The sequence below is a fragment of the Carlito syrichta genome, unplaced genomic scaffold (assembly GCF_000164805.1).
Source record: "Carlito syrichta isolate Samal-C Ts95f unplaced genomic scaffold, Tarsius_syrichta-2.0.1 Scaffold303684, whole genome shotgun sequence".
Taxonomy (NCBI): domain Eukaryota; kingdom Metazoa; phylum Chordata; class Mammalia; order Primates; family Tarsiidae; genus Carlito; species Carlito syrichta.
The window spans coordinates 369,461-393,846 of record NW_007247780.1 but is presented as its reverse complement, the minus strand read 5'-3'; the positions used below and the strand labels follow the sequence as shown (position 1 = coordinate 393,846).

The 24,386-nt window shown below is 40.9% G+C and overlaps 1 protein-coding gene across 1 annotated transcript in view; it reads right to left on the bottom strand.

Annotated features, from left to right (window-relative positions):
• Positions 1 to 1,419: 1,419 nt before the first annotated feature.
• The window catches only part of PUDP (pseudouridine 5'-phosphatase), a 92,990-nt gene continuing 70,023 nt past the window's right edge, over positions 1,420 to 24,386 (bottom strand). Inside the window, exon 4 of the mRNA XM_008059070.2 lies at positions 1,420 to 1,973. Within this exon, the coding sequence (XP_008057261.1) occupies positions 1,797 to 1,973 (177 nt within the window). The 3' untranslated portion in view covers positions 1,420 to 1,796. The remainder of the gene's footprint in view (positions 1,974 to 24,386) is intronic.

Genomic DNA, 24,386 nt, shown 5'->3' with positions numbered 1-24,386 from the left:
AAAGATTTTATTAAACAAAATTAATTCGTGAGGGAAACAGTAAGACATTATAATGGGTTTGAAGGAGAATTCAAAATGCAGACATATACAGGACATCAGGAATGCAGAACATAAATTTGCTAAAATGAAGCAAAATCTATCAACAGCCAGGGGCCATCATCCACAGACAATCATTCCACCAGACACACCCATGTTTCTATAGTTTGTCTACAACTTCCAGAGCTGAAGGGTAGCTCAGGTCAACACAAGGCAGAGACCATCGAGAAGGGCGTGCTAAGCCAGCACTAAATAGCACTCCTTACTTCCCCATTTCCATGGCCTTCCACAATTTTCTGACAAATCACAGTCAAATTCCAAAGGCTGAGTAAATCAATAAAAGGGATTAATCACAAAAGTGTAAAGTCTGACAAATTATTCCCAAAGTGTGTCGTGGCTCTTAGTCTCACCAAGCATACATTCTGAAATCAAATTTTATTTCAAAGAATTGCAGAAAATCAGCCGGGCTCGGTGGCTCAGCCTGTAATCCCGCGCCTTTGGGAGGCTGAGGTGAGTGGATTGCCTGAGCCCGCGGGTTCGAGACCCGCCTGGGCAGCGAGACTTCATCTCTACAATAAATCAAAAAATCAGCCAGGCATGGTAGTGCATGCCTGTAATTCCGGCTACTTGGAAGGCTGAGGCGGAAGGATCGCCAGAGCCCAGCAGGTCGAGGCTGCGGTGGCCGGGAGCGGCCACTGCACTTCAGTCTGGGTAACAGAGTGAGACTCCAACTCAAAAAAAAAAAAAAAAGAATTGCAGAAAATCAATGTTCTTAAAAAAGAGACATGATTTTCTGAGGTAGAAAACATTCTCCAATGTGGCTAAGGGTGTAGATACGAGATATTTGCTACAGCCACATTCACACTAAAAATACACTATTGATGATACAGCTCAGAGTTCATCAGTGAGTAAAGATCCAGAGATACTTTGAGGTCACAAAAAGAATTTTAATGCTAGCTAATAAAAATTATTCCTTAGTGCTCATCAAAAACATGACTTTCCCACTCAGATAAAATCACCATCTCGCTTTATCAGCTGCTATTGCATGTTAACATCAACACATGAAGCAGTATATTATACATACATATAGATGTTTTATATATATGTATATACACACACGTAAAAACATATACATAGTTAATTTCCCAGCCAGTGTTCGGAAAACTAGAATTAAAAACAAAAGGAGCTGCACAAGGAGGGAGGGGCATGCCTCATCAACAAGGGTACCTGCATGATCAATGTTTGTATACCTAGCCCTGAATTGTACCCCGCATCTTTATAATAATAAATAAATTTTTTAAAAAAAGAATAAACTTCAAAAAAAAACAAAAGAAACACAAATATAAATTCATTTTGTCTTGGAAAAGTATATATTTTACATATAAATGCATGCATACATGTGTATATACACACACACACACATAACATGCCTACATGTATATTAACATACTGGTGTATGTTTGCTTGTATGTATGTTTGTCTATTCATTTTATCATACACTACACATCAGTTGATTTTTCAGATGGTGATTCAAGTTTGATCTTTGTTCTGGGTTGTCTCTACTCTGTTTTTTTTTAACTGTCAAGTCATGTTATCAGCACTTCAGAGAGTGGGCCAAGGCAACATAGAATGAAAAGGCAAATTTCAGAAGGCTAAAATCACTATGTAGGTTGCAATATGGGAGTTGTCAATTTCCATTCTGTTTCTCCCAGAGATGGACCAAGGGAGTGGGCTGGAGCTCTATGCCACTCCCCTCCCTCTCACTCATAAGGGGGCAAACCAAACAGCTCGGGCTGGAAGTCCTGCAGGGAATTCAGCACAAGGGTGGCCTTTCTCGTCAGGTCCGGGCTCAAGTTTCCATCTGGAACCATGACCACCTGCATCCCAGCGGCCAAGGCCGCCTCTACCCCATTGGGAGCATCTTCAAAGACAAGGCACTGTAGGAAGAAAAAGAAAGTTGATAAGTCCTTTTATGTAACCAGACATTGAGAAGTGTTTATTATTGTCATAAACATCCGCTTTGCAATTGTGCAAAATGAGACAGAAATATGGTGGAGGCTTCCCAGGGCAGACTGTGGTGAGAACAGCATGCTGTTTCTGTTTGGCTCCCATGGGCTCACCACCATGGCTCCTTTATGTAAAAGGGGAGAGATTTCTGCCACAACCAAAGCATTATCGAAATGGAGCACAGCTGCATGGCGAGTCAGTATTCTCAGCTTAAAACTTTATTTTATTTGAATCATAACAATCTGTTCAATCAATAATTGAACATTCAGAGTGTTAGAGGCGATTGTAAAAATAAAAAGCAAGCTTTTTAAATGTAAAACCACTTCAGAGCTATTCCTATTATATGTACTGTAGTTTGAAAATTAAATGGTTAGGGAGTTTTAGCTAAAAATTTAGTTACTGTGTGTGCCAGTGCTACGTGACAAAAATCTCGTGAGCACGAAGATGTAGAGCATGTAGGTACTTTTTTTCAGATGACTGTGAAAATCCACTTTATTATTGGGACTACTGACACAATGGCATCCAAACTTCTGTGCTCTCTTCATTCAGACACTCGCATTTAAAACAGGGTGTTTGTATACCTTATTCATCAGTGATCTCCTACATGTGCCACCGTGTGAACACTATTAAAGTAAGTTTCACATGAGGACTCCCTCAAAATGAGACACCCTGATGTCTATTCAACAGCAAGAACAAACAATCTGAGCGTGGTATCTTTATACCACTTTTCAGCTCAGGAAAGAGATTTTATTAATCCTTTTCAATGAAGACATCTGTAAGGGGAAGAGGCCACACCGCTACTGCCTATGCTGCAAGAGACTCCCCTTGTTCCTGTTCTTCATCCATGGCTTAAGACTCCAGGTCTACTCAGCTCTCCTTTGAGCCCTTTGTCCTTTTGCCTTTTATTACAAAAACTTTCTCCCCAGCTCATTACCAGGTCTAGCAGTGATCCCATGTGCTGGTGTCCCAGGTAGGGCTCACGGAAGCCACCTACTGGGTCCAACAGGAGAAGTTCTGCATCTTCTGATGCTTTTCGTTCAGTGGAAAACTCTTGCCTTTCTCTTACACACACAATCTTAACTACTAGTTGTCTGTGCTGTAGCAAGCACAATGGCTTCCCCACCCCCTTCTCCAGTCCCTCCATTTTTCCTTCTATCAGGGGCTAAGATATATCATTAGGCAATGTAGCCCATAAGATCAGGATGAAATGAGTTTACCCATGTCATAATGGTATGTGAATGCTATGTTACCGTGACAGAGTGAATTGGCTCGCCCTACTGTTCTGGTTTGCTCAGACCTGAAGGGTTAGCCTTGAGGCAGGACATTCAGCGCTGTAAATTGGATAGTCCTCGGCAAGTCAGAGCTGTCAGTCTCATCACCTCCCTTTTGAGAGCTTCTGAAGACCCTGGTTTTTTTCTCCTGTGAGACACTGGTTTCCTTCTGAGGGAGGGAGGAAATGACTCCACTTAGACCAGCCAGGTTGATTTTCTCAGTTAGCTGACTCAGACTACCTGTTTGTAATACTTCTGTCCCTGCCTTCTTAAAGCTATGACTTGATCATATTCTAAATGCCCTCAACTGTTTTTATCTGGGATCAGAGATAGGCACTTAAATGTCAAATGACATTTTGAAATATCCCTTACCATCTCTGGGGATTTGAAGAAGCTTTGTGCAGTACACCTGTGAAATTTGGGTTGAGGCATAGGAAGAGATTGTGTTTATCCCTTGGCTGAAGTCATAAAAGCAGCTTTGATTTTGCACATGTGTGAGGTTGCTTCCCAGGAGCACAGCAGGTGGGTGGGATGGGAAACTAGTGGCTCCATAAAATGTGTCACTTCCTACAAAAGAGACAACGGGTGGGGAGGGGCACCCAATACATCTGTACTCCCCTAAAGAGGGTCTGGAGTTGATGGCAAAGAGGACACCACAGTGTGAGGACTGTGAGTGATCAGGGAAAGCCCTGCAATTATTTATAGCCTGATACAAGGAGAGTGACTGACATGGGCTCTTTGAGACATTTTACTGTTCCTCACAACTTTCACAAGGAGACTGGTTTCTCTGTGTTCAATTCATAATTTATCCTCACCTAATTTTAGAATAATCCAAGTATGGCACTGATAACCAAAATATTACATACAATGGATAAAATGAATATGGCAGATAAAGGCAGACATAAAAAAGTATAAAGAATGGTGAAAAGTCAAGGTAGGTAACAATGATATTATGATTAATTACAACAAGAAGGTGTCAAAATAAGCTTATGTAACAAAAGAGCCATTTGAAATATGCCAATGTGTATAAGTAAAACCCTCAGTGCTCAAATGACTCAGGGAAAACCCAGGAAAACAGGCCAATTGGTTTAGGTTTCCCATCAACAAGACACTTGCAATTCTAGCTATTCCAAAAGGTCAAAAGCGATTGTAGTTTATGATGTAAATAGTCAAGCATTATCTCAACTGCAAAAGAAGAGAAACGCTGATGGTGTACATTAAATGACCACGGCACCTGAAATTCCCTTCTTCTTCCTCCTTTCATGCAGTCTTTTTACTTAACAGTTGTCAAAAGATGCCTTTCACTGACATTAGCTGGACTCTTATATTTCATGTTAGCTAACAAGAATTCCATTCAAGAAACGTGAAATTAGAAAATAGAATTTGAAGTTTCAAAAGCTGATAGAACAGTCAGCTGGAGGTGGTCTATGACAAAAATGCAGCAGGAAAACTCAGCACAGAGCGAATGAAGCAAGAGTGAGCAGTTCACAGGAAAACAGAAAGATTGGTCCTCTGAGACCAGGCATTGTTTGCACGCAAATTTAAACAAAGCACCAAACACAAGGCAGAAAACAGACACCAAGCTGGGTCCAGATGGCCAACTGTACCACACAGCCTGAACACAGGAAGTAATGCTGAGCGATTCCACAGCAGCTGGAATTTCAGTTTTCATTTATTTATTTTTTTCTTAGAAACAGCAGAATTTAAAGCAGAACAACTACTATGTTCTGAAGCACCTATTAAAGACATCCCAAAAGGTTTTTATGTCTTTGTTAGACTACATATTTTGATTCAAAAGATTAAATACAGTCCAAATAGGAACACTCCTGCAAGAAAAGTACCCAGTACCTAAAAACCTAGACATTTGAGGAATTTTCACAGCACAGCTTGTCTGTCTACTGAGACCCAGGAATAAACATTGAAATGTTACCTGGAAAGACTCTGCTTCTAATCATAGGACTTCAGTGTCAAAAAAAGACACTGAAAGATATAAGATAAAGTAACATAGCTTTTATCTTGCACAAACAAAAAGTAAGGAGGAAATATGTTTTTTCTGTTCAAAGACCAAAATACCTTCGAGTCCTTTCCATTAGTCACACCCAGCTATGGTGAAGGAAGTCTCACTCTGGGTGAACTTGGCCTTCACAATTCCTTTTAAGCACCTCATTTTTCCCCCTTAGGAACTAGCCCATCCTGCCCCACCATGATTGACTGATTACAATTGACCTTAAATGCCTTCTTACCAACATGCATACAGTGAATCAGGCATTTGCTCTTTGGTATCTGTGACAAAAACCCTTTCCTGCTAAGAAAAAGTCTCTGCAAGGGGGGAGGGGGACAGGTGGACTTTTCTCTGCATGGACTTGGTGGGCTACTCCTTCGAGAGTGGCCAGCACAGGTGAAGTAGGAGGGCCCGTGGCTCCATCTCATCAGGGCAAGTCAGTGAAGGAGAAAACTGAGGCTTGATCTAGGGGATGATGCTGGGACCTCTACATGCTCCCAGGAGGCCTCCTGCTCCCATAATCTTCCTCTCTATACCATATTTCATCTCTCTGCCAGGATATGCATGTGGATATGTGTGTGTACACGTTTCACATGATTTTAATTAATTTAGTGATTCTTTTGTAGTATAGTGCATTTAACAGAGATTCTAAAACATACTTCCATGACTTCAAGGAAGCATCTAGTAAAGAATATTCTTCTTGCAGCTTGTGCCAACACTGACATATCAGCTGTAACTGGGCAGGACCTGGTTTTAATTGCACCTTCCCATGGCTCCATGGCAAATCAAGAGTATCCTATGAACATGTACTAAATGGTGGAGGCATCCCGGTACAGGACCTAGAGCCACAAAGGGACTGCAGAATGTCATAGCAAATGCAGCCTCTCCTCTCCTTAGGGTGAGGAAATGTGGAGGTAAGCTGGAGGTCACACAGTCACACGGATGACAAAACCCTGGAATAGAATTTGGTTCTGCAGAATTCAATGTTCTTTTCATTCTACTAAGCTGAAGGCTAGAATATATCTGATTTTCATGTCTAGGTGAGGAGATGAGCTTAATTAAACTGTAGCTTGAGGGACTTAATTTAGAGAGAATGACATTTCCAACAATAAGGGAGGTGAAGCATTTATTTTGGCAGCTTATCACCTGGAGGTAATGAACTTACTTCTCTGATGCTGCTGAGACGCCCTTTATCCAGGGCTGCTAGTTGGAACCACCGGGGGACTTAAAAGGTTCGTACACTTTAATTTCTTAAAGATAAATGTCATATAACTTAAAGTTCCACCTTATAACTAGGAAGTTGCACATAACAACATCTTTGTCTGACAGTACCTAAAAACCTAGACATCTGAGGAATGTCTTAGTCCCTTCAGGCTGCTGTAACAAAATACCATTGACTGGGTGGCTTGAACAACAGTAATTTCCCACAGTTCTTTAAGTTGGAAGTCTGAGATCAGAGTGTCAACATGGTTGGGTTCTGGCAAGGGCCCTCTTTCTGGTTTGCAGATGACCACCTTCTAAGTGTTCCCTCATGTGGTGGGAGAGAGAGAAGAAGGCAGTTGTCTAGGGTCCCTTTATGAGGGCACTAATCCCATTCATAGGGCCCTCCCCCAAGGCATAATTATCTCCAAAGACCTCACACCCTAATGCCATCACTTGGGGGTGAGGGCTGGATGATACATTAAGGCTGATGGAGAAGCTGATTCCAAAGTTTCTCATGTGGTGGGAGTTGGGGCAAGAAAAGGCAGCTTTTTTTTGTTGGAGGGAAGAAAAGGCAGCTTTTGTGACAAGGCTAGGTTTGAGGCCATAGTGGAACCTCAAGCAGAGGGATCAGGGCCTGCAGAAGCAGGGGAAGCCAGAACCAGTTAGAGAGGAGGTGAGCTAAGAAGGGACCTCGGCAGCCCTGGCATTTCTGTGCCACGGGCAGAAAAGAACCATGGACAAAGCTCCCAAAACAGTTGGTGCAAGAGGGTGGCCCAGGAGAGGGTAGCACCAGAGCCAAGTTTAGGGTTTTCAAAAGGGTGGGAGGGCTGCCCACAGCTTCGATGTGTTTATCTCACAGTTGAGGACTTCCCCTGGCTCTTACTCCCAAGTGATGCTTTAACAGATAGCTCATCAGGTGTTCCCAAATCACCATCCCCACAGTGTTCTCACATCATTTCTTCTCATAAGGTTATATCAACAGGTTTAGGGAAAGCTGATAGAATGGCCACAGCAGGGAAGAGACCTACCAAGGAGTGAGTCCCTTTCTGATCCTGCCCATTTGTGTCACTTCAGGTCCCTAGGATGGCATTGTCCACGCCTGCTTAGAATTACATTTGGTAACTGATATTACATTGTAAGCAGTTATGTGTCTATTTTAAATTATACGCTTTAATGGAACTAGTGAGCTTTTCAAATATGACTATGCCATCTCTAGGGAATAAAGCTTTTCCTTTTGGTTAGCAAAATAAAACATTTTATAGAAAGTCACTGAAGGTTCACTTTCAGGGCTCTCAGAAGACCTGGAATTATACGTATGCACATTTAAAATACATCCTATAGCAGTTGCCTATGGCTACTCATCAAATATAAAGCATGTATGATCTGAATCCAACTATGAAAACAATACTTTCTCCTAGTTGGTTTTTTCCTATGTGTTAATTTTGTACTATCCAGTTCAGTTTTTACATTGTAAGGCATCAAAACCTCAAGGGGGCCTTAATCTTTATTTCTGATTGATTTTTGATCAGTAGTGCTTATATCTAAGGCTTAAGTTTTATTTGTCTCCATGTTCTGACAAATAATTATTGGTTAATAATTACGACACTATTGTAAGATTGAACACGTATACACTTCATTAGATGTTTATTTAAATATGTACATGCATTCTCTGTTATTAATTAGTACTTGTGTTTATATTATTCATCTATCCATCTGTCCATCCATCCCTATCAACTTGTCATCACCGGTCATTTATTTGTTTATCCCTCTCTTCATCCAACCAACCATCCATTCATCTATCCATCTATTCATCCATCCATATCTACCTAGCTACCTACCTAGCTACCTGGTAAGCTAGATGTTATGCTGCAGTTCCCTAAGTAAGAGTATCTGATGTGGAGTTCAGTATCCCTTGTACGTTACAGAGTTACCACTATCTTACTGTATTAATATTGGTATGAAAATCAAACTATGAACGGAGCACTGACATAAACATATTTGTAACCAAATCCTCTAGAGTTACAAGCTAGGCAAATGAACAAACTGCATGCCTAAATTGACTCCTTTTCCTTTAAAGAAAAACCTTTGAAAATTGGGAAGAGGGTGGGAAGCTTCCTAAAGAATTCTTTCTGTGACATGTTATTCATGAAAAGTACATGACAAGACACTCTTAGTATCTATATTAAAGTGTATGTATGTAAATTAAGTGCTGAGCAAAAGACTTTAAGACAGCTCAAAAAACCTTCCCTAATTCTCTCTTTTAATAACATAGACGTCATGTTTATTGGTCTGTCAGAAACCAATGAAAAACCCAGCAAGGTTCTCATAGGTGCTGACCATTTTAGAGTCACAAAACAAGTCTTAAGAGTATCCACATGATCAACAGAATCATTTTCTTTTTCTGTTTCCTTTGGGTAAAATATGTGAAATTACATCAGTTTTCTGAAGGCTTTCGCCTGAGACTCTCAATCTGCAGGTGAGCCAGGAGGCTCCCTATTAGTTTCATGTGTTTAGAGGAATACTCTGACATCAGCTAGACTTGGGAAAATTAGCCACACACATGAATAAAATGCTCAAATATGTCTAACAATACAATGTGTTTAATTTTCATTTAGCACTTTCCCTGTGGAAAAAACACATTTAGGTACTTAAATCAGGACTGCTTGTGGTTTAGGGAAAGGAAATCAATGTTTGCTGTAGGATGTAATTCCACACATTCTGAGGATAGCAAAAGCCCGGTGATGTTTTGCCTGCCTTTGAGAGCAGCTACAGAGGAGGCTCCACCAAACAGAATTATTAAGGCACAAAAAGAGAGTGCCTTTGCCGACCCATGTGAGTGATTTTTCCATGTTTTCTCTGAATGTATCATGTAGGAGAAGCTGCCAATAGTCTGGGAAATGATACACACAGAAACAAAAAAAGCTTAGGAAATCCGTTGGACCTGGAAGGGATTAAAACTGTAATGATCAAAAGAGCAGGCTGATGAACTGTCTCTGTGATGACCACATGGCAGCCAGCAATGCAGAGCCTCTCCCTAGGCCTCTATGCATGGTCCAGCAACCCATTTAATGGGGAATGAGAGGCTTGCGAAGCCAGCACTTGGGGATTTATTTTTGCTTTTCACAAGGATGCCATCAATTCTCCTTTCTGCAAATGTATTAACTGCTGACTCACGAAATAAAAGCTGCTGTCTATACCCATCATCGCAGAGTCAGCATTTCCAGAGATTAAGATGTATTGGAACCCCAGGTGAGGTTTATGTTCTTTGCACTGGTCTCTCCATGCACCACTCTAAACCTAGTAGTATGATGTCATGACGTATGGAGTTTCCAGAATGTTCTATCACATACAAGCCCAGAGAAATCCTCTATAAAAAGGATACTCCTAACATTAGATGAGGGACTGGGAACATGCCATGTACAATTAGCACAAAAATATCTCCAGAAGTACTGCTGTGGACAAATCTGTTGCTTAAGCATTGTTGAAGAAGTTTCTCAAACATGGAAGCCTGTTTTCAGAGGAAACCAACACATTTGCCACACACCAGTGCTCTGAGGAATCTATTTTGGGAAATTTTTCATGAGATCTATCTGAAGGTGGCATGATTCACCTAAATGCAAATCAAATACATTTGCCTTGTTTTTTTGAAGTGTTCTGAATTTTACCTATACAGAATAACTTTAAAGCTCTTATAATAAATAAAACAGATGAGGCAGATCTTCACCTTAAATGCCTATCCACTTCCAGGAATGGATGGTCATGACATTGAGGGTACTCTTTAATTAGGAACTAAAAGGATTGAGATCTGTGATCCCTCAGGAATGAACTCTGCTGAGTACTAGGAACAAAACGGCACCTGAGGGAACATGTAGAGGGCCCTCCCATTGCCCTTTTCTTTTAGATAGAGAATAGCATGAGCATCTTCTCAATCTTGGAAGACAGAGGCAGATCTCTCCTTCCCCTTTCATTACACAAGATTCCAACAAAGCCTCGGTTGAAGACTGACCAGGACAGAAGTGTTAGAGAGGAGCAAGAATGTGCTGGATGTCAGGGCCTGGCCCGAGGGTGGTGGGAAGCATGGGCATTTTGGGGAAGATACTATAGGGAAGATACCAGTTCCTCACAGTCAGGTGTGGCACAGTTGGGACGGGATCCTGGTTCCACTGAGGTCAAGAAAGCTCTCAGGGAGTATAAGCCACAAATCCTGAGTATTCATGGCTCTTCATGGGGTTTGCAAAAGGCTTGTAGGGTTATCTGTTAACTAAGGTTCCAGGTTGATCCCAAACCTTCCTGTCAATATGGTTCCTGTATGATCAAAGTAACAAACTTGGGATTTTCTGCTGCTTAGAGCCTGGTGAGTAGGTGCTTACCAAGCTGAAGTGAGAATCACAAAGCACCCCAGTACTGCTGGTACTCTGTCACCCTCCAGTTCCTGCACCATGCACCTGATTCATTGCACACCACAGTTCCTGATACTGGAAAACAAACTAGAGAAATATGATTTACCCTCAAACATATGGCAGCAAAAATAATACAGTATATTTTTTTAAAAGATCAAAGTCAAAGAATAAATATTGTTTGACGACTTCTTTCCTCTAACCTGACAATAGGTGCAGTAAGAATATTTCAACTGCTTCTTCTTATAGATTTAAATTACATTAGCCTCTAAGTCAGCTTCTCCTTTTTGTAAAAGAGGGGCACTAAGTGAGCCCTGATTCATGTTCATGAAGAGAGCCTCCTCATCATCCAAAGTGCTCCTGCCTTCTCCTGTCCAAGAGATCTCAGCAACTGTGGCAAGCAGCTGTGGAAAAGGAAAAGGGCAGCCTGCAGCCAGTCCCTGGAAGAATCAGAACTATAAACTCCTAGAAAACATTCTAGAAGAAACAAAGAAGGGTGTGAAGGGAAGGAAGCCCAAGGAGAGTGCCTGGGATAAGCTTTGCTCCTGCAGCATATATAATTTTAATGAACCTAATATTCTTATCCCCATTTCAGCAATGAGGAAACTGGAGCCAGGACAAGGCTCTTTGGGAAGCCACAAGCCCCCAAAGATGGCCCCTTGGGTGAAGGGGGCTTTGCAGATCAATCAAGGTCATGAACCTTAGGGTAAGGAAAGTACCCTTATCTGGGTAGGCCTAATGTAATCAGATGTACCCTTACGAGCAGAGCACTTTCCCTGGCTGGAGTAGAAGAGATGGTGCTGAAGGGAGAGTCCAAGTGTAGGTAGGGCTCCACTGCCACAGCTGACTCTGACATGTTGCATCCACCTACAAATGTCAGATGGAGGCCTGTGGGAGATGAAGTGGAGCCCCACTGACAGCCAGCAAGGAGATGGGGCCTCAGTCCTCACTGCAAGGAATTGGGATGTCAACCATCTGAATGAGCCTGAAAACGGGTTCTTCCCATAGTCTCCAGGCAAGAGCCCAGCCCCATCAACACCCTGATTTCAGCCTTGTGAGACTCTAGTATAGAGAAACTAGCCACGCTGCACCCAAAATTCTGACCTACAGAAGCATGAGATGGAAATCTGTGCTGTTTTAAGATTCTGTGTTTGTGGCAATTTATTATGGCTGTGATCCTCAGTAAATCCAGAAAGTAGTCCAAGGTTAAGCATCAGAACTCATCTTTAAGGTTTTCTAAATATACCTGGTATAGATATTAAAAATAATTGTAAAAGAAATCAAAACAATCAATACATCCTCTGGGTGTGCTAAGGGGCCTTCAGCTAATAAAACAAACCACAAATTCCCTGCTAAAAATGTCAACAAATAACATGTACTCATTTGCTGATGGCCGAGAGAGAGAAACCAGCAAGGAATTCTAAATCCAATGGTAAATCTGCTTTATTTGTACAGAGTTCAGGTCCAACTTTCTTGTGCATTCATTTGTGAAAGCAATGTTTTGCTTTATAAAATAATGGGAAATTCCATTTTAATCCACTTTATGACCAAGATATGTGAGGGGTTGGTTATATATTCTCAGAATGGATTAGAAAAACATCAAAGAAAAACTGGTCAAGGCCCCCAGAACCCCTCAAAGATTTGATCCTCTTAGAAGCAGTTCAGGCAAGCTGTTATCAAGTCTAGCATAACTGGAATACCAGATGTCTGGGTTGGTTCCTGGTACTTGGGGTTTCAGAGCTAAATTGTGATAGCCAGGGAAAATCTAGACAACTTGGTCACCCCAGTTTAAACAGACAAAGCAATGGGGACACATTCTATTTTGGACAAGTTTTTAAAAAAGAGAAAATCACTCATGAATCTGTTAACCATTATCCTTGGAAACCATTTGGGACTATTAAGATAGTATTTGTTTGATCAGTATATAGCTAATCCAGTGTTTCTCAACGATTTTATTATTTATTATCACCCCTCAAAGAGCTCTTGCAGACACTTCCCCCAATACGTCTCCTCATGAAATGTTATGTTCTCTCTCTCTCTCTCTATATATATATACATATATTTTTCTACTGTATATATATCCATTACTTATACTTGTACATTTAAAAAAGTAAATGCTTTTTCACCTTCCAAGAGCCAACTTTCGTATCTTGAGACAAAATCCACGGACTATTCTATTCATCTTCATCCAGTTTAACAGTTTTTGTAGAATCAAGTAGCTGATGGTTTTAAAGGGAAACATTTTGACTACAGAGAAGAATATCTTCCTATCCCGCCCCACCCCAGCTACCTGGAAGATCACAAATGAACTGCAACCTTCTGAAGTCAATGCACAAAATTTCAGAATTATGATTTGCTTGGGGAGATCTTCAATTGCATGAAATAATTCATGTATTTAAGAGTACTGAGAATAAATGAATCCACAACACAATTCCAGACCATAGCAATGTTTAAATATACCTTCCCACCAACTTCTCATTTTATAAATAAATGAATAAATGATTCTAGTGCTTGGCAGCTGGGATGTACTCCATCAATATCGGCTATTATTATGATAATGGTGATCCATTCTGTAGATGTTATAAAAAATTCATTATGAAGTTTAAAATTATTCAAGTTCATGAGGGTATTAGGACTAGCACCTTATATTCCAATGAGTACACCACTAAATATCTCAATCGATAGCCAGGATATTAATACATGGCAAATTAATTGCATTTGTCTCTTCCGGCTTCTGTTTTCATGAGATTCATCAAAAATGCATGTTTATATTAAAAGTTGGGCTTTATTCAATAGCTATTAGCAATTCCAGCATGCTAGACATATTGTTAGGAAATTAACGCTTACATAAAGCATTATCTTGGGCAGGTGGAAGACAGAGAACAGAGCAGATAGCTTTCTTGCCTCCTGGAGCTCAAGGTCTCCGAAGTGGGAGAGATGCACATGGGAATCACTGCTAATCTGAGCCTCCTGTGGGGAAGAATACTCTGGAGTATGAAGGTGGGACACCAAGTCCATTCACCAGGACTGGGGAGGTGGATTTGGAGAAGTGGGTTTAGGGAAGACGATTCAAGGGTATTTGATTACAGTCAGGTTATGAAAAACAAACAATCTCACTAGATGGATGTAGCCACTGGGCAAAGGGAGGTGTGGGTAAGAATTCCAGGAAGAGGCAAGAAAGCGGCAGAGCCAGTTACGGCTGCACCCTGGTGTGCAAAAGCTCATACGGATGTGACAGACACATAGACAAATAAACATTCTGGGTATACTGGGGGTGGGGGGGGTAGAGAGAAGGCTCAGAGGTTTGCGCTTTAGGTGGTGGTGAGGGGAGGTGGGATGCTTGAGAAGGGATCAGAGTGTAACGATTTAATCTCCGAAGTGTTTTAGAAACATTAGAAAGGCAAAACCATTGAGTTACCAAGAAACTTTTACCATTGTTTAAGGTCAGTGCCCCCTCCTATGATGGTGTTTTTTATGTCTAATAAAATTATTTGAGGGCATGATTGCTTAATTTTTTAGAAATCCAAGATACAACTCTCCCTTTTAAATATTTGGTTTAGTGCCCAATGCTCCATGCTGTGATGTTGGCTTAATACAAACAGATTATATGCTGCATGCTACTATGATGGCCTAATGAGAACTGTCATTCTTGGAAACTGCTGATACAAGCAGATTTCACAACCTCATGTACAAATACAAATAACTGAGAAAATCACTTAGTGGTGATACTGCTACAACAATATTGTACCAATGAATAATAAAGGAGCCACTCAAGAAATGTGACAAATATGGTAACATATATCATTATAGCAATTTATAGTTTCTTTGATATATGTGCCTGTGCATATGAATCTAAAGAATGGGAAAACAATTAATTGCTTTGTGATCTATTCATCAGGAGTCACACTGAATAAAATGGAACAAAACATCACAAACAGGTACAGCATGGAGCTTCAGTTGGGCTATTGATTCTTGTAATTGCAAAGAAAAAATGCCATTATCAACATTTTTGGGTTTTCAATTCAGTTTATCTGAGGGGCTGGAAAAATATCAAGAGCAATTACTAACCATACTTGATTTTTGAAGTGAAGACATGCACCCATCCAGTTAATGTGGGAAGAAGAGTGTGTAGGAGGCATCGTGCTTGCTGTCTAGGGAGATGAACTCTCCCTATCATTCCATTAGCTACAGGGAATACCAGATAATTGTGTTTTTAAGTAAGTACAATATTGTTAGTTATGTATTTCTGAGTCTATGAACTGTTGCACAGTCTGCTTCTTAACGACAACTGCAAAAATCTATGAATGGCTGTATAACTCATCCCATAATCATGACGATCATTTACCATGGTCTTTATTTTGAGCATTTATATGAGAGAAAAAACAGATTATGCATCCAACATTTATTTCTATGTTGGGATACACATTGGCACTTCCTTCTCATGGAAGGAACAGAAGGTGAATAGAAGGTTTTTACAAGATGGAAGAGTTCAGCATATGGTTGTGAGGTCACTTAAGGAACTGGTACAAAGACTGATATCAGTCACCACCAAAAAGTACCAGTTAAAGACAGGCAAGTTGTTGACGTTCATTTATTGGATGTCTAGGAATGAATAAATGATAAGGGCATTCTACATTCCAAGATGGTAAGTAGCCCATATCTTTACTGGGGAATACAATCAGAAACAGGAGTTACTAGTAGTCTTACTTTTCAAATACGGTCACTCACAATTAATGCACAGAGTTGGGGAGGAGGAAAGTAAAGGAGGTCGGGTAGAAGAGATTGTCCCACTCCTCGCTCCTATTCAGGGGTGAATCAGGTGAGACATGTACTTCTGTGACTTGCTGGACACAGGGCTATGACCCAGAGAGGTGCCGAGAGGGCCCCAGTTTGCACTGGACCTCCCTTGAGTGATGCTGGAACATCCTTTCCAGACAGTTATGTTTAGAGGATAGCACACAGAGAACTCAGTGAGGCTCCTGGACTTCCAGGATCTCCCAGGCTGACCCTAAACAATATTTGATTAAACTGTAGAAATTTAGCTCAAACAATACTCTGGATGAACCACAGAAAATATCTTCTTTTCTACAGAAGACATATTTTCTTTATCCCTAGTGAGGATAACTAGACAAAAGAGTGAGGAGAATTTTAAGTGTATTAGACGAAAAATTACTTACTCAGTGAGCAAGTTAATGCTTGGATGTTTCTTAAGAAAGCCAGTCCCTCCTCCAATTTTTTTATTTTATTTTTATGTTCCCTTTTGAATAGCATCAGAGGTTGTTCTGCTAGTTCAAATTTCTTAGGAAATGACAAATGTGGGAATAGTAACGCACCACTCACAATACACATGTCAGTCCCTGGAGGCTGGCATTCTGTAGAATCATTTAAGGGGCTTATGGTTCAACAAGGGACCCTTCCACTCTGTGTTCATCTCACAGAATTGCCTGCCCCACTCCCTCCTCACTGTCTAGCTCTCCTCTGATCAAGGCACACACATCCTGCTGGACCCATGGGGGCTTACCTGCTTTTGGGTAACTACGTCAGCTCCTAAATTGCTGATCTGGGCCTGGTCGAGGAGGATGAAGGTCATTTTCCTATGACCTTGCTAAACAAACTGTGGATTTGCTTTCAGTAAAGGAATACACTTATAGGAGGCCAGAGGGAAGTAAGTAGCACTATTCTGCTCCCAGGCTGAATCTACAGATCTTTGAGAATGGGCACACAGCCATGCTACTGCTAGGTTAGTAGTCGTCCAATTCACATATGGCTTCCAGCTCTGATGGGCAACTTTCTAAGGCCTAGCATATCATTCACAGGCATTTATGCAAACACCATCCCAAGGACTGCCTAGAAAATTCTGCTCCCCAAATGCACTCCTTTGCCATTCTCACGGTTATTCCATTCTCTAGGCCAGTTGTTTTCAGTGGGGGATCCTCAAATCCATACCCACAGTAACACTGAAACAGTTCTTGCCTCTTACAATGTGTGATGTTTCCACTGCTGTCATCAGGAAAAGCAGCAGGGGCCTGGGCCTGCAACAGGGCCAAAGGCCAAGCTCTTGAGAGGGTAGAGGGTGCTGTACTCTGCCCCCCTCCCCCACACCCTGGCAGGAAGATCAAGTGTCAGCTCCACCAAAGAATACCCATGTGAGGCAGTACACACTACAGTTCTAAGGAATCTAAACTCTTGAGTTGACTGCTTAGGAAGACATGGTGAGACAAAACGAAAATGGCACATGACACGTATGTGTAGCATGGGGAAGCAAGATAACACTTTATTATGGTTTTCCTTTTGTGGAGCATCATTTTTATTTGAAAGAATAATTTATAGTGATGATTACTAAGATTTGGCAGAACTTTTCTTCAAAATTTTCTGAGCAAGCCAGTCATTTCAAGGAAAACAATGAGTGTATTTGTTGACAAAAATAAAGTCCGAGTTTGGTAGAGAAAATTAGAATTTTGGAAAACGTGTATCTACCACATTGAGCTTGACAACTTTCCAGAATTTAGATTTTTCTGACAAGATTGATGGTGACATGAACAATGCAGGTTTTTGATACTGTTATAATGAAATGTGCCAACATTTTGGAGATCTAATTTTTTAGTTAACTAGTATTTTCTAAATGAACAAATGCATAATATAACAAAATCGTGTATGGATAATAGATCCATTCAAAGTTTAAGATAGGGCAATATATTTTAACATATAAGAGGCTAAGAAGGTCACTGGTAGGGCTTTAATTTCCATATTACAAGTACCACTTAAGAAATTATCACTTGTAGTTTTGGTGTAGTATCAAAGAAAAAGAGCTATAATCATCTAAAAAGACTTAAAATATCCGTTCCTTTTTGAATTAGGCATCTGAATGAGGCCAGATTTCCAGCAAATACTTTAAACAAAACAAGACATCCCAATAGATTAAATATAGAGTCAGAGATGAGAATATAGCTGTCTTATAATAAGATAGTTACTCAAGATATTTGCAAATATGTAAAAAGTTTTAAAATATTACTCTGGCATTTGTTTTTGGAAATATAACTAATGTTAAAAATATGTTACTTATGCTACCATATAATGAGTTTATTATCATTCTTTTTTTTAAGATTGGAAAATGTAGTTTATTTAAAAGCAAATTAGAGAAGTGGTGGGGGGGGAGAAAGAGAGAGAGAGAGAGGAGATTCACCTCTCCAAGGTAGGATAGGGGCCCAAAGTTTAGGAAACATGGTGGCCATAGCTCAAAGAACACATGATCACACCAGAGTTTAACAAAACAAGGGCCATCATTCTTTTAAAATGAATATTTTAAAATATTCCCTCTGTATGTCATTCCCCTGATAATATATGTCAGCATTAACTATATGTCAGTATTAATTTTTAACACACTAAATATCCAGATATAAGCCATATAAACAAAAGCTCTTATGGATCCTAAATAATTTTTATAGTGTAAAGGAATCCTGAGACCCCAAAATGTTTGAGAACTGCTCTTCCTTTAAGCTGGGTAAACATGAGGTGCCCTGGTCCCTTTTAATGAGAATTGTGATATAGCACCTTTACTTAAAAAGTGTACTGCTCTGTTTCTATTACAAAAAATTCACTGTTTATAAAGGATGATACCCATACCTACATACTGTAGACATATAAGCATATACACACCCAGGTGTGTGCTGGCACATATAGAAAAGTGTTATTCAGAAAGGGAACATGCTCTAGAATCCCACTCCTCAGAGATAATCACTGATGACAATTTGGTGATTTTTAAAATATATTTTTACATAATATCTACTTTTTGTTTCTATAAAAATGAAACTATTTGGTACACATCACCCTAGGATTTGTTTTCTCATTTGAAGACAAGTTGAAGGCAGCTTATGTCAGTACTTAGAGATCTGACCCATTCATTCTATTTGCAAATGCAGTAGTCATTAAGTCAATTTATTCCTGATAGATCTTTAGGTTATTTCTTTCAACTGCCTGGAAGTGAAAATGGATGGACAATCAAGAAGTACATTTCCCGATGCTGTGGGGACTGCTAACCACCCTCCCGTTTGCACTCCCAATCTTGCTGAACTCACTTCTTAGGTATTCTTTTGTGTCTGGCTCTTTTACTCAATTGATGAAAGTTACCTGTGTTGTTGTACATGGCTTTCACAGCTTGTTCATTTTCACTGCTACATAGTATACTTTGTTGAAGTCCCCCCATCTGTGTGTCATTCTCTTGGTAATATTAAACATAATTATTTTAAAGTCTGAACCTGATAACTCAAGCTTTATCTAGAATCAGCTGTCTGTCCAGTCCCCCTTCTTTTTTTTTTTTTGGTAATAATGTGGCCTCCTCTTCTCTAATGTTGGGTCATTATTTCCTGAGGACCATTCTATTTCTGGCTGTCCTCACCACTGTGTATGATTTGAGTTCACAGCCCCAGGCGTAGGGCTCAGCAGGGCCATCCTCGCCCTTTGGGAGGAGTTGGATACCCATTTTTATTCTCCAATCCCCATGCTCTTAAAAGCTCAGTTAGGCTTCTCACTCTTGTTAGCACTCCTTCTGAAGACACCCCTAGTAGAAAAAGGCCTCAGATGCTGGCCTTTGCTTGTTTGGTGTTCCTTGTGTGGGGTCCTAGCCCCATACCTGTTTCCTACCTGCGGGTAATCAGATCCCTTCTAAGAGATGCTTCCGATCTTCTGTCCAGTTTTCCCATTGTTCTTACAAGGGAGAGTTAGTGCAGCTCACCTAGCTCATACTATCAGAAGCAGAACTCCTTGATTCGGGTTTTACATGTTAATATTTAATCTACATAGGATTTGTCTTAGTGTTAGAAGTCAGTCAGAGCCCTGGGGTTTATCTCCCTCTCTCTACTGGCAAGACATCCATCCTGGTGTTATTTACAGAACCATCCATCTGCTTCACAACAATCTGAAATGCCACCTTGATCCTCCCATAAATCCCCGAGCATAACTGGGCTGAATTCCGTGTTTATTTTCACTATTCTAGTTCAGCTGAGGGCAATTCTAACAACATGTACAGTGTTGCGGAAGCCTGATCGGGTGAGGAACACAAGGAAGGTACACAGTGTCCAGCAGTGGGAGACTCTACGGGCTTCATTGCTAACTAGGCCCAACCAAACACTTTTTAAAAACAGTATTATTAACTAAAGCAATGTTATGAAATGCAAGGTGGGGAATAGTACATATACAAAAAACACTAGTAATATTTATGGGCCAAGCAGTCTCTGAATTATATACCATTCCCCTCTAATCAGTGATGACAAAGGTTTCCCAAATTTGCCAATAATCTGTGGTACTACATTAATGAGATATTAAGTGCTTAGCATGGCTTTAGTACAAAGCACCCTAAAATTATTGCTTAAAAAAGCTTTGCAAATTCACACAACTCATAACAGAGAATTGGTAACATAGGATCAACTAACTAGATGCAGTTGTGTATGAGTGGATAGACTGGATTATATTTTTACTGGCTGGTTCTTTGAAACCTCAACTTATCAAAAAGGCTTGGTAAACAAAATCATTATTAAAACACGCAGCTGGTCACCAGCCAACCTAATAAAATGCCACTTGTAGAGTAGAGGCATTTTTATTGACTGTGGTTACTTTTTTTAAAAAGTGTTTTAAGAAAGCATGGAGTATGAATTTTTTAAGGCATTTGAGTGATAAAGAATAAAATATACATGTGTATATATATGTTTTAGAGGATGCAATAAGACATATATGGACTCTAATTTTTTTAGTTCACAATATCTAGGCAGTTAAAGTGTAAAAAACAGCATCAATGTAGAGATTCAGCCATCAGATTATTTTTGATAGAAAGCATTTCCAGAGACATAAGCTTGTTCCATAGCAAATATCAATCTCTTTCTCTCTCTCTCTTACCACCCCCCCAACACACACACTCACAGTGCTGATCAAATGAAGCCTTGCTGACCTTTTCTATTGTTACACAATTATATTGCCTTTAAGCGAAATACTGGATCAGGGATTTGTCCATTAGTATTTTCTGCAGTTGAAGCACAGCAGAGAGCACAGCATATTCACCCTGGAATTTCTTTGGTAAAGTATGAAGCAGGCATTTGAAAGCAAGACACATGAAGAGTAATTACAACAGATAGAAGTCCATTCTGTTCTGAGATTAGCTGTTTTTCTCTGGCATTTAGTGAAATTATTTCTTTACTTTTCTTAATTCAAGAAAGTACAAAAGGGCTGTGTGCCACTTCCTAATTTGTCTTCCCTGAGACCCTGGTGCCCCAAGACCAGCCCAGTTCCAGTGTCATTCTGCAGAATGTGACATGGATCCATGTGCATGCAACCAGCACTGAGTTGTCTGCAGCACCATAAACTTGAAATCAACACTGCAATGCCCCATGTGCCCCAAGACTGGCAAGCAGTTCTCTATCAGAGGATGTATTGACCACCAACTGGAAGATCCAGAAGTCAGTCTAAAGGAATCCAGACAGCTATGGGTTTGCCAAGAAGCCAGAAAAATCATCACTCTGTGACCTGGTCAAAGTGCATTCCAGGTCCTAACAAAGCAGACGATTCACCTAAATGGGAAGGGACAGCCTGGAGGTGAAAAAGACAGTATCCCCATACACATCTCTGCAGCTGTAGTGGCAGGGGATGTTGAGAAAATTAATCAACTTTGGGTTTGTTAAATAACAGCACAGAAGAGATGTGCTTTCTGCATTTGAGGAGAAAGCTATAAGAAAAAGAAGGCACATTATAGCTGGGAATGTAGGGACTGTTTGTCAAGAGATCATAAGAACTGAAAAAGAAAGAGCAAGATACAACTACTGAAACACAAAACGAGAAACTACATGGGTTATTAGTAAAACTAAATGACAACATGTGCTCCTACATAACTCAGTACACTTCTGGTGTCTTGCAATGTGATAAAATGGCATGTACAGTAAAAGTTCAGTAAAAGTTTATGGAGGGGGAGCAAGTCCCTAAATGTGAATCTGTTTCTTTACCTATAAAACCAGTGGGCTGGATCCTGTTTCTAGTGACTTCTGCTTCTAAATATCCATGCGTTAATAATCATCGATTTGGGTATGGAGGCTGGGGAGGGTCTGCATTCTCAGGCTGGGAATGTAAGCTTGCACTAAACACAAAGTTGCTATCTAGAGCCTTCTCTTGTGAAGGGAAGAAAGGCATGAAAACATTTAGGACAGTGAAGCTTTTCAGATGGGAAGTCCTAAGAAGTGATCAAAGGAGACTGCTGATAGCAAATGTGGTCTGAGAAGAAAGAAAACTGGTATAATCAGAAAGGTCTAGTTTGACTGAGGGAATCCAGGGTGTCTAAAGGCTGAAGGAGCAGACTGACGGAGGGAGCAGGGAAAACGGCTTGGATCGCTAAGTTGAGTCTGAGGTGACTTCCAGGTAGCGAGGACCTATGAGCCTGGGGCCCAGCCAAGCAGCAGGGCCTCAGAGAGTAGATTCAAGCTGGAAAAACATCTGTTGTGGGCCCTAGAAAGTGTGGTCTGGCTAAACTTCTTCATGTGAGACTTTCTTGAGACCCCTTTCCAGACTACCAGGTCGCAGGACCCTGTACAGGCCTCCAGAACCCAAGATTTGAGTCAGAGCTTAGTGATGAAAGGAGTACCTGGGATAGCGTGAGACGAGGACCAAGAACAACATCTCAGAACACCAACCTTTTGGGATCATGGGACCAAGTTCCTGGGAGAGCAGGAAGTCCAGAGAGAAGCAGGGGGAACAGTGGATAAGGGCCGATGGGCATGGTGCAGCTGGCAGAGGGAGATACTGCAGGAGCCTGGCGAGATGAGGAAGATGTATGTGGTCTTTAGCAGACTCCAGGAGATGAAGGGGGCATGTTCTGAGAGTGGGAGGAAGCGAGGATGCATTCAGAAACGGATCATGGTGGCCGATGGCTAAAGTGAGAACAAGATCAAGGGTCACCGAGGTCCAGGAAAGCACAATGTCTGGAGACCAGCATTCTGGAAGCTGCTTGGGATAGATGAAAGCAGGACTTGGGAACCACAGGCTAGACATAGATCATCAGGGTCATTGAGAAACAAGGAGGCCATGAGTACCCAGCAGACAGAAGGCCTCACATTGGCCACCTACAGGCTGAGCATTCAGAGGGGGCAAAAAAGTGACAATGGGATGTTTGGAAAGGGCAGACAGGGACCCCGTGATGGCAGGGGAATATGCCACGTAGCATAAGGGTTACTGAAAACCGAAGACACTTGAACATCAACAACTATGGGAGGAAGATTTTTCTGTACTATTATCTTCCTAAAAGCAAAGCCTTCCAAATAATCTGGCTCTCATGAATCCCATCCCCAGGAGTTTCACAACCAGGGGAGTTTGATTCTTAGCACCAAAGACAAGTCAGCACAAAGTCAGCACCTGCATAAGAAATTACCCTAACAGATATTATCATAAAACTATCATACCCCCTTCTATTCTCCAAAAGGTCTATTTATTTTTCTTAAAAGTCATTTACTCTTCCATAATGTCTCTCTGCCCTCTCCCACTCCTGTTAAGATGCCATAGAAGTCCCAGATTCTACCTGCTTTGTTGAGTCACATTTTTTTCTGCGAACTCCTTGGTCCTGGGTGAATACAAGTCTTATCTTTTCTCTTGATAATCTTTTTCAGTTTAATTTACAGGCCCCAAGCACCTAACCTAAGAGGGTAGAGGAAACACTTTTGTTCTCAAACAGTGAAATTTGATAAAGCAAGGACCCTCATCCAAGGAAACTCAGGAGGGACAGCAAACTCAAGGGCAAGTTCAATGAAAGAAAAGAAGTATAAGAGGAGCATCTGTGAAAGTAATTGCTATTATTATTTTTTAATATTGAAATAAGGAAGGGCCCAGTAAATTCAGTCAGAAGGAATATGAAATAATGCTGAGTACAGGTGACCAGAGGCACTTGTATTCTGCTCAGTGGTCATGTGTGACAGGAGGAATGGCCATGAGGCTAGAGCAATGAAGACTGAAGTTGCAGGTCCTTGACTGTGGCAGGTGACTCCTCTCATCCTCTGGAGGAGCTCCAACATAGTTGTGTCCCTACCTGAGTGGTAGAAGGCAGGAAACTGACCCAAGTAACATTCAATTCCCCAAAAGACACAGGTCCAGCAAGGCTCACACTGCTTCCAAATGTTAACTTTACATTGAACATAAATAATATAGCTACGTGTTCTCCATGATTCTGGGAGGTAAAGAAGTTCCTGTTACAGAGGGTGCTCTCAGGCTGATGGCCTGTTCCTGTACATATACTTTTGGGACAGATACAATGATGATTAAATCATGACTGAACTTTGGGTGAGCTTCACATGCAGTTAGTTACAGTATTAGAAAAAAAAATTTAAGCCGGGCTCAGTGGCTCAGCCTGTAATCCCGCGCCTTTGGGAGGCTGAGGTGAGTGGAGTACCTGAGCCCGTAGGTTCGAGACCCACCTGGGCAACTTGGCGAGACCTCATCTCTACAATA